Raw genomic sequence first — 10,626 nt, 5'->3', positions numbered from 1 at the left:
TTGAATCCAAAACCTCCCTCTTTCATGGTGTTTAAAGGCTTTGTCTTTCTCAATGGACCACCACCCCATTGACATCGTATTAACAAACTTGATTTTAAAAACTCATGGCCGTATTTGAGAATCATTAAAAAATTTTAAGGATCTTGAGTGTATATAAAAAAGGGAAATTGGCTTGTAATAATCCCACCTAGACCTGATTGGCCATTAATAATCACACCTCATAATATTCCTCCCACCAGTCCCACCTTTCATCTATTTTTCCTACAATGGTCCCCCGTTAAAAAAGCTTAACGGAGTTAAGTTTTTTTCCAAATTACAAACAGATTTTTTAGGGCTTTTGATTAGAACGACGATACGAGTCCATTGATGTAAAACTTGCCTCCGAACGGTGCTCTAAACGATGAAAACGACGCTTCAATTCTGGTGTTTAAATTTCCAATTAACCAAAATCAAGTCACTTGGAGCACCATTTCGAAGTAAGTTTTATATCAATTGACTCGTATCATCGTTCTGATAAAAACCCTAAAAAATCTGTTTGTAATTTGGAAAAAAAACTTAACTCCGTTAAGTTTTTTTAACGGGGGACCATTGTAGGAAAAATAGGTGAAAGCTGGGGGAAATATTCTCAGGTGCGATTATTAATGGCCAATAAGGTTTAGATGAGATTATTACAAGCCAATTCCCCTATAAAAAATTGGCCCTTAAAAAGTATAAACTGATTGTCGATCTTTTCTTAGTTACTGACACTTGACATTTTTATTTAATTGAGTATAAAAGTGTAAACAGAATATTAAACGTTAACTTTTAACAAATGTTAAATAACCATCTCTAAAATCTAATGGAAACATTTTCTTAAAGACTGGTAAACTTAAACGGATTATCATGTTAAGCTCTTTATTTATTAAATGAGTCGTCGTCTTCAAGTTAACATACTTATCAAAGTCGCTTCCGGCCACCGTTATTAACTTTCAGGTAATCTATCTGTCTATCTATTTATTCCTCTCTGTTTATCATCCTACTTTTCTATTCCAAAAGATCTTAGCAATTAGGGTTTACAAAACACATCGCTTTTTATCCTCTATAATCGATGTTTTACTTGATAAATCTGAACACTAATAATCATACTACTGGTGTTCGCTTTTGATTGAATAGTTATTTCAGTTGGTTGCAAATCACTATCAATCTAGGGTTTCAAAAACCCCCCAAATGGTGCAATCGCAGGCCTCAAAACCTGTTGATCCGTTTCACGGAAGGTCTATTCTCTCTCTACATCCTCGAACGTTCAAAGATTCCAAGCTCTCGTTGAAATCGAACGATTTAGAAGCAATTCACCAGCATATGAGTGCAATGGTAACTGTTTAAGCTTATTCGCTACTTATTTGATGATAATTTGTGGATATTGTTGTGTAGGATTGAGTAATTTTGGTTTATAGGGTTTTGGCTGGGGTTTTAGGGTTCGGAGATGTTAGATTTAGCATGAGGTTTGATTTTGATGTGATAATGTAATGATTTTGAGGTGTAGATTGTCATGGTTTGGTGTGTACAGATTGTATTTGTGGATTTGTGTGAAAAAATGTATACGTATAGGTTTGGATTTATGTTTATACATACACAGACATGCACATGTGTTTTGATGCGATTGTTAAGTACGATAGACGTTTGAGCTTCAAAAGTTATATTTACATGTAGTAGTTTCACTCTGAGAAGTGAGAACAAGCTAAGTTATATCAGGGTTTGATTGCTTAGAGCTATATGCCTATATCTCGATTCTCGCCTCAAGATTTTCTATATAGACTTTACCAGTGTTTTTTTTTATTTGTTTATGGTTTAGATATCTTGGTTATGACATCTTTATAAGTATAGTTTAGCTAAGTAATTGTTATACTGTTTGTGAAAGTTTCTACTCTGGCATTTAGTGTCTAATGAGTACCTTTTAACTTCCAGTTAACCCAATGTTTTAATTGCGGGGGAGATTAACAAAACGCTCGCTTTAATTTTTTTGAGAATTTTTTATGTGGAACTGAGATGAAGAGACAATGTAAAGTAAAGAAATGTGGCTAGCTAGCAAAGTATTATGTATCAGTCGATAACCATGCTGTGAATGAAATCTGATGCATAAATCAGTTAATGGAAGATCAATGCATTTAATGCGTCATGTAGTTATATAGGAAATCTTTGAGTCAATGCTGACTGGGCTGAGGGTTTTTAACAATTTATAATCTTTTATGACTTTGTTTTTTATATGGAGGGAGTACTAAATATTACAAGAGATTGAAGTAAAATTGAAACTGCTGTAGTGGGTAGAATATAGTGTGAATTATCAGGTGATTCTGAGTTTACTAATGCTGTTCTCTGTTTAAGGTATTACAAAACCCTGACAAGCATTCTGAGGAAGCAAAATCAGTTATAGATAGCGTTTCAGAATTCCTGAACACTAACGAAAACTCTGAAGATAATATGAAGGAGAATGAAAACCCTCAAAAGAATAGACCAGCTTTGGCCCGGAAGCGTGCTAAGTTTTCAATGAAGCCTGATACAAGGTAAAGATTATACATACTTATTATGCTCTCACATGAATAGGGTCGGCTGTTTGAAATCAGTATGTATGTAACATGCTATGAAAGTTATAAGTAATTGTAGCGTATGATGAAAATTCAGTAATTGTAGCGTGTTCACATTTTGCTACCAATCAAGCAACATGCTTTCATCTTTTACCAACTGGCAACCTGTTTTTTCATTTTTAACCATTCATATAAAATGCCATTTAGAGCTGCAAACGAACCGAACGAACATATATGTGTCCGTTCATGAACACTTACCGAACGAGATATTCCGTTCATGTTCGTTCGTTAAGGAAATGAACTTGTTCGTGTTTGTATGTTAATTTTAGGTACCGAACGCAAACGAACGTTCATGAACACAAACAAACACAAACTAATGTTCATGAACACAAACAAGCGTTCATGAACACCATTTATGCTTATTAAATATTTTATTTGTCGGAATTGTGACGTAGTTAATTAAACCATAAAAATTAAAAACACTAATGAACTATCAACCTGTGTTCATGTTCGTTCATTTAACTAAACAAACGGAATTTCTTGTTCGTGTTCGTTCATTTCCCGTCGGACGGTTGACGAACTGTTTACTAAAAGTTCAGTTCGTTTGCAGAATTGCAGCCCTAATGCCATTTGTTTTCACCAATAAAGTATGCTACTACTTTTAATAACTTTCAAAGTATGTTGCAATTTATTATTAGAACATGTACAATATCTTGCCAGTTCACTTAACTCTACATAAGTACACATATATTTAGTTTAGAAATTTGGATTGTGCTTAATGTGCTAGACTATTGACAGCCAGTCTTCGACAATTCTCGAACCGACTTTTCAAATGGATCAGCTGCATGACCCTGCAGATTTTTTTGCAGCCTATGAGAAGTTCGAAAGTACATTACTCTTCTCTAGTCTTTGTGATTCAATGTTAATTGATGTTAGAAAGTGTGACACTGTTACACCACTAATCTGTACCATTTTAAAATTAATTTCCAGACACCCGTAAAGAATTGAAGAAACAGAGAGGTGAAGACCCAAATGAGTCCCGAATTCCCACTACTGCTAGGCAACGTCGACCTGAAATGCCACGGTACTATTGCAAATTTGCAATACCGAGTTTACTTTTTTATTTTACTGAATTGTGTTCTTTTTAAATTCTAACGGTGTAAAGTTAATTTCATATTTCAGGAGAAAAACGAGTTATCAGCATCATGTCTACTCCAGTCAGCCTGAAAATGATGCGTTATCTTCTCAAAAAGCACTGCAAGATACTGTTGAAAGTCAACCTATACACGATTGTCAACATGAAGCAGTCACACCCAACAGTCAACCCAAGGAAAAAGAAGTAGCCGGTGAGCTTATGCCTTTGAAGTTTAATTAGGGCTGTAATCGAGCCGGATCGAGTCGAGCCAGGTTAACCTCCAGCTCGAACTTAAACGAGCCAGCTCCGCTCGGCTTGTTTATTTTATTGAGCTGAAAAGTCGAGCTCGGCTCGTAAAATGTTCGAGCCAGCTCGAGCCTAACCGAGCTGGTTTGTTAATTTTTTAACAAATATTGTTAACATAAAAAAATAGAAATTACACATATATCTACATGTATTATTTACATTATTCTAATATTTTCAAGATCGAAAGAGGAAAGACATATTAAAAGTATTATATGTATAATTTTTGTTTTTTTTTATATGTTATTGATTACTTAAACTTAAAATGCTAACACTTCCACCCCTCCAACATATTTTTTCTTTTAATACATTTAAAAATAAAATTAATCTATATAAAATAGAATAATTCGAGCCGGCTCACGAGCCAAGTCAGGCCTAGCTCAAGCTCGGCTTATTTACAGATCGAGCTGAGCCTGCTCGTTTACAATCGGGCGTTTTTTATATATTATGTGCAAATGATACAAATTGAATGGTAAAAGCTCGTTAAGACTTAAAAGTGAATTGAGATCATAATATAATGGTATATCATCTAGTTAACTTTAGGAAATTGGAGTAATATATTCAAAAATCCTCTTTTATTTATGAATATTTTCTGTTGAACTCATATACTGTGTAATTTACTAGATTGTTTGTTCCTTTATGTTGTGTCAACAGGCTCAGTAACCAAGGCTGAGGACAGAGTCAACAAGCTTTACGATGATTTAATGTCTAGTAACATCGCGGGTTTAGATGGAAATGAAGCACTGTCCTATTTGCAAAATCGTTTGAACATCAAACCCGTTTCGATAAACAATTTACAACTTCCTAACTTCCATGATATTCCTACAGTCAACCTTTTTTCATCAGTCAACTCAATAAAAGACCAGAACATATTACCCGATACACGCGCTTTATCGGATAATTTAAATGAGATCACACCTGCGAAACAGAAGTTACCCGACCAACCGTTTAATCCTCTATCTTCTTCTCCCACACCACCTAAAAGTCCATTTTTCGCTATTTCGACGTTTGGAAAACTTCTGTCGAAATCGATTGAAAAATCGGTTGATCCGTTCTCGTCCCGTGATATAGATTTGTTTCCCCCCACCAAAACTTCTGAAGTCGTTAGTGGGCCCGCAACTCATGTCAGCAAGGACAAGGAATTTTCGGTTTCTGCCAACAAGGAAAATCTGTCGGAACTTCTAATCGGCATTGAAGACCGTGAGCAGCACGATAATGTGGAAGAAATGGATGATGACATACATGGAAATGTAAGGTTTCTCATACCACGTTCTAGATATTGCAATTGACCCAATTACTTATATATGGATCTTTGATAGGGGTGTGAATTTCCGACACAACCCGAAAACACGATACGAACCCAACACGAACCTAACGGGTTTGTGTCAACGCGGTCGAGTTGGCAGGTTGACCCATTTAACTCGTTTTTATTATATTTGATTATTATACAATATGTTTTATGTCATAAATTAAACTGGGTCTCTATTTTATGCCATTGTTAGAACTTAATAAGGAGAAATTGACATAAGATTTTATAATTAAAATGTGAGTGTATTATATACGTTTGTGTTTTATGTAGTAATATTTTAATTTCAATATATTAATTTACGAAAAAAATTAGAAGTAAAAAAAATCAGGTTGAACGGGTCGTGTTTGGGTCAACCCACGAATATTCGGGTTCATATGTATGACACGATTTTTGGGTTCAGGTTGTGTTCGGGTTCATCTAAAATTTTCGGGTCCGGGTCGGGTTGAACCTGCCAACCCGCGAACACGACCCATCTAGCACTCTTTGATTCAGGTTATGTTTTTTTTTAAATCTCTAATGGAACGGATCTAAAGTCATCCAAATTGTATTATATTCAACCATTCTCTTCAATATCTTTTATCATTGATACAATAGAACTTTTTTTCAAATTATGTTTGACCTGCTAAAATAAAATAAAAAAACCCATCATTTTTTGGACAAAAGGTGTTTCGCGTCAACCTAGTTCGGCTCATTATGTTTTGACTCGCATAAAACTATCATTATATCATTGTAGTCACAAGTTTAGCATTGAATACCATGGATTCCGACAATATGCAGGCTGAAGACATGGTGGAGAAACCCGCATCTCCTACAAAACTTAACTTAAACGTTGAAGATGTTACAGATAATCTTCACTGTGAACAAGATAAAGGGGAGAATGAGAATGTAAGTTCTGTTTACTTGCTAGTTGCTTCACAAAGTCACAACAGTCATTTGTGTAGAAGTGGTGAAATGGGCTGAGTAACGGGTCAACGTTTATATCGGTCCAAACGAGTAATTTTAATTGTGGGTCAAATGTAGTACATAAAATTGGTTGACCACTTAGCTACAGTAACTTTGACCCTGTATTCTTTTTTTAACCTCACCCCCCTCAACTTTCAAATATTGACAGTTACACTCCCTCAACTTTCTAATAACTTTGTGAAATGTCATTTTGACCTCTCTTACGTGTTTATGTATGTGAAGATATAAATTCAAGTTGTTTTTTTTTTTTTTCAAAAATGAGTTTTAAATATAATACGTTTTCATTAGACTATATAAATTTGAGTTACTTTACGTTTCATGAGTCATGCCGGATATAATGCTTTTTGGTGCTTATTTTATTTGCATTTTTAGTTGGTCTACGTTTTTACATTTATGTACGTGTCGGTACAAATTCAAGTTGGTTTACGTTTCGATGTATTGACATTTTGAACCCCGCAAGTTGTATGTGCTTTTTTTATGTACGTGTCGGTATAAATTCAAGTTTACGTTTTGACGTTTTTTTTTTAGAATGAGTCATGTCAAATATAATATGTTTTTGTGCTTATTTTTTTTACGTTTTCAGTTGGTTGATATGTCAAGTATAATACGTCTGATAGATAAGCAATTGCAAAAGAATTTTGTACGCTCAATCACGTTAAAAAAACTAATCCCGCAACGCGGGGAATCAATTCTAGTTATAACGAATTTTCTTTTTTTTTTTTGATTTTCTAAATAGTTATATTAAATTGTGATTACAAAAACTATATTCTCAAAATATTCCATTTAAACAGAAACAAATTTGGGTTTCACAAGTATTTGAATACACATTAGGTGACTTGTGACCTGTGTTCCACCTGCTCGGCCCATTTTTAGTATTTTTTTTACTTTACGTGTTTGACTCATTATTCATAAATACAACCTGAGTTGACCTGTGTTTATATAACGAGCTGACATTATCACCTCTAGTTTTGAGGATTGTTACAAAATCGAGTTATCGACTGACATAACAGATTGAAGATGCAACAGAGAAGGTGGTGCCAACCTGTCCACCAGAAGAAAATGTTGAGATCACTACAGCACAAGAATCAGAAAGCCATTGTTTCCGTTCAGGTTTTTGTTATTTTTACTCTTTTTTTGCTAAGTATGTCTTCTACATTGCGCAAAGGTTTTTAAGAGTAATATGGCATTTTCGTCCTTGAAGTTTGACCAGTTTTGCGACTTTCGTCCAAAGGTTTGTTTTTGGATCCAAAAGGTTTGAAATCTTGCCATTTTCATTCAGCTCGTTAACTCCATCCATTTCTCCGTTAAGTTAGGGGTATTTTCTCCTAACTTAAAGGGCAATTCGGTCTTTTGAATGCTTGTACATTATGCTAAAAGCATGTACCTAAAGTGAAAAAGATGGAATTGCCGGTTAAGTTGACAAAAAAGACGAAAATACCCCTGACTTAACAATAAAAATGAATGGAGCTAACGAGCAGGATGAAAATGACACGATTTCAAATCTTTTGGATCCAGATGCGAAAAAACAAACCTTTGGACGAAAGTCGCAAAACTGGCCAAGCCCCAGGGTCGAAAATGGCACTTTACCCTTGAAAACCCTCAGTGAGGCTTTGATGTATCCGTAAGTGCTATTCAAAAAAGGAAAAAAAAAAACATTTTCTTTCATTTTTGTTCTCTTTTCGGATGGTAATGTTTAGCCTTCATATAATATTCCGATCAGAGGTGCATTTTTGACACATTTACTTATGAATGGGTTGTGTTTTATGTTAAATGAAATGAACAAAAGTATATTCTAATATATAAACCGTTCAAATGGGGCGAATGGGTTGAAAGTTGATAGAGGTATTTTTAATGCATACAAATTAGTGTTTACTATGCTTTAGATTTTTATTGTGATTATAGTGACACGTTAATATATACTACAATGCAATTTTGATTACTTTTGCCAGTTCAAACGGATGATACTTCTTTCAACGTTCCCGATGCAAGTCTACCTGTTCAAAATCCTGATATTGTTCCCGAACAACAAAACGAGGTGTGTTTTTACTTTTTGGAATCATTTTTTTCTTTATTAGTGGCTGTGATTTAAAAATGTATAACATGAACTATAGCTCTTTTATCTTCCTGATGCAATAGTTCTTTACACTACCTGGCAAGACTAAGGTCATCTATAGCTCTTTTATCTTCAAGTATCGAGATAGTTAACTCCAAATCTTTTTTTACTAAAAAGATTATATATGCATTTATTTAAGAGCTAAAGAAATTTCATTCATGATTTTTGTAGCAATCCTACCTTTCAGTTGATCACAGTTGTTTTGGTCAAAGACTGTCTAATTTATTCATTATATATATATGCTTTTTTTAGTATTTTAGCAAAAACTTAAGCAGCTATAATACTGACTAACAGTTATAAATGGATATCAAATGTAAGTTAAATCAGTTGGCGTGGGACAGTGTCATATGCCTTTTCCAGGTCGATAAACACCATATGTAAATCTTGCTTCTTCGCTCTATACTTTTCCATCAGCCTCCTTAGAATATGTATCGCTTCTGTAGTTGACCTCCCTTTCATGAATAAAGGGATAGAGGCAAGGACTGTGGCGACTTCTTATTTCTATATTCTTTCTATACTCTTTGACTTGGTGTGTTGGTTTGCTATTCGTTTTCGAGTCGAGGGTCTCTCTGGAAGCAGCCTCTCTATCCCTATGGATAGAGGCAAGGACTGTCTACATCCCACCCTCCCCAGACCCTATAACTAGCTTTGCTATTTGTGGGATTTACTGGGTATGGTTGTTGTTGTTGTTGTATACTACAAACCTAATTTATCAAGAAATTAACTCTCTCAAAAATACAGGAACCCCCGAAGACATCAATGAATAAGAGAAAGAAGACAAGAGCAAGTAAGATTGATACAAAAAAGAAGCGCCATAGCCTAGCAGGTATTTTTTTGTTCATTTATTGATGCATTTTTTCGTTTAATTTCTGGGTTTATGTTAATTTTAAGTTTTTAATTGACTGACTTTTTTTATTTTACCAATTAAATCTCTTAACTTTTATTTTTCCTATTCAGACACAGATTGCATGATCTGATTTTTGAATTAGGCAAAAAACTATGGGTATCGGTAAAAAATGTTTAACTGTTTTATGATTTATCCATGTTTGGATAATGCATATATTTCAAACTTTGAGGACTTCATTTTGTATTTTGGCGAAAGTTGGTTAATTATATTTAACATAAGTTTTATAGTTTTCTAATAGAGTAAAGTACATAGATGGTCCTTGTGATTTACCGAAATTTTGGATTTGGTCCCTATCTTTCCAAAAGTACACGGATGGTCCCTGTGGTGAAACCAGACTAAACCACAGGGACCATACATGTACTTATGGAAAAAGCGAGGGACTAAATGCGTCCAAAGTGCAAACAGCAGGGACCATCCGTTTACTTTTAGAAAACTAGGGACTAAACCCAAAAATTTGGTAAACCACAGGGACCATCCGCGTACTTTAGTAATTCTAACAATATGAAACGTTTATTTATTTTATTTGCAGGGGGCGGGTCTGCTTGGACAGCTGGCGTAAGAAGAAGTAACAGAATTAAAACTAAGCCCTTGGAATATTGGAGGGGCGAAAGGCTCTTGTATGCACGAGTCCATAACAGTAAGAGCTTCATTCTCACAATAAATGTTCACTTTCGACATTGAACATGATCCATCGCGATTCGACACCCCTATCTATAATTCTATTAATATATACAACTTTTGCAGGTTTGCCAACGGTTATCGGTGTGAAGTATATCACTCCTACCGACAGCGGTTTTAAGGTTGAATCTTTTGTAGCGGACGAGTACAAAGATCTTGTTGACTTGATTTCGTTGCATTAGCATTTTCTTGTAAGCTTTGTTTCTATTGGAGATATGTGTACAACGTAATCCGTCATTTAAGAATACGTATGTAGTGTACATGCGTCTGTATTAGTTAGTTATAGTTCAATCGACCTTTTCATATTATGTTTGTAAGGTTTAGTGTGATTAGAAATCCTTGCAGCTGGACTGAATCGGCTTATGTTTTATGTCGTAAAACCAACAGTTTAAATGAGGGTTGTAATCACATTTAATAGGTGTTTGATTCAGATAAAAGTTACAAGAAAATGTTCGCATATATCAGATATCATTGATTTTTAAGCCATGCAAAAAAAGTTGTGGTTTAATAAACGCACAGCACTCCACCAATACCCCTACTAAATCAACAAAATTAGGTGATAAATTACAACTTATGCTGGGTGGAGCTCAGCTTGCCAAAAGGTTATGAAATGATGCTAATAAAAGCAAGATTCAAATATAAAACCTAGGGTATAAT

At 34.6% G+C, this 10,626-nt stretch overlaps 1 protein-coding gene across 2 annotated transcripts; it reads left to right on the top strand.

The window, feature by feature from the left end:
* Positions 1–817: 817 nt before the first annotated feature.
* Positions 818–10,418, top strand: LOC110942422 (centromere protein C). 2 transcript variants are annotated; one of them, XM_022184180.2, is made up of 13 exons: positions 818–972; positions 1,153–1,350; positions 2,362–2,540; positions 3,360–3,448; positions 3,552–3,645; positions 3,744–3,907; positions 4,654–5,249; positions 6,086–6,193; positions 7,282–7,381; positions 8,221–8,306; positions 9,126–9,210; positions 9,821–9,928; positions 10,036–10,418. In XM_022184180.2, the coding sequence occupies exons 2-13, from the start codon at positions 1,207–1,209 to the stop codon at positions 10,149–10,151; spliced, it is 1,869 nt and encodes a 622-aa protein (XP_022039872.1). In that variant the 5' UTR covers positions 818–972; positions 1,153–1,206; the 3' UTR covers positions 10,152–10,418. The 2 variants fall into 2 exon arrangements, with proteins under 2 accessions (XP_022039872.1, XP_022039873.1); XM_022184181.2 differs by having other exon boundaries at positions 853–972; positions 1,162–1,350.
* Positions 10,419–10,626: the final 208 nt, after the last annotated feature.

This window comes from Helianthus annuus, chromosome 5 (genome assembly GCF_002127325.2).
Source record: "Helianthus annuus cultivar XRQ/B chromosome 5, HanXRQr2.0-SUNRISE, whole genome shotgun sequence".
Lineage (NCBI taxonomy): Eukaryota > Viridiplantae > Streptophyta > Magnoliopsida > Asterales > Asteraceae > Helianthus > Helianthus annuus.
This window is presented reverse-complemented; position numbering and strand designations above follow the sequence as displayed.

What these genes read in the sequence shown, in the direction of transcription:
- LOC110942422 (XM_022184180.2), top strand. Translation starts at nt 1,207, where the DNA reads ATGGTGCAATCGCAGGCCTCAAAACCTGTTGATCCGTTTCACGGAAGG. An exon ending in AGCCTATGAGAAGTTCGAAA is followed by an intron (nt 3,449 to 3,551) that starts GTACATTACTCT and finishes ATTAATTTCCAG; the next exon opens with ACACCCGTAAAGAATTGAAG. An exon ending in GAAGCGCCATAGCCTAGCAG is followed by an intron (nt 9,211 to 9,820) that starts GTATTTTTTTGT and finishes TTTTATTTGCAG; the next exon opens with GGGGCGGGTCTGCTTGGACA.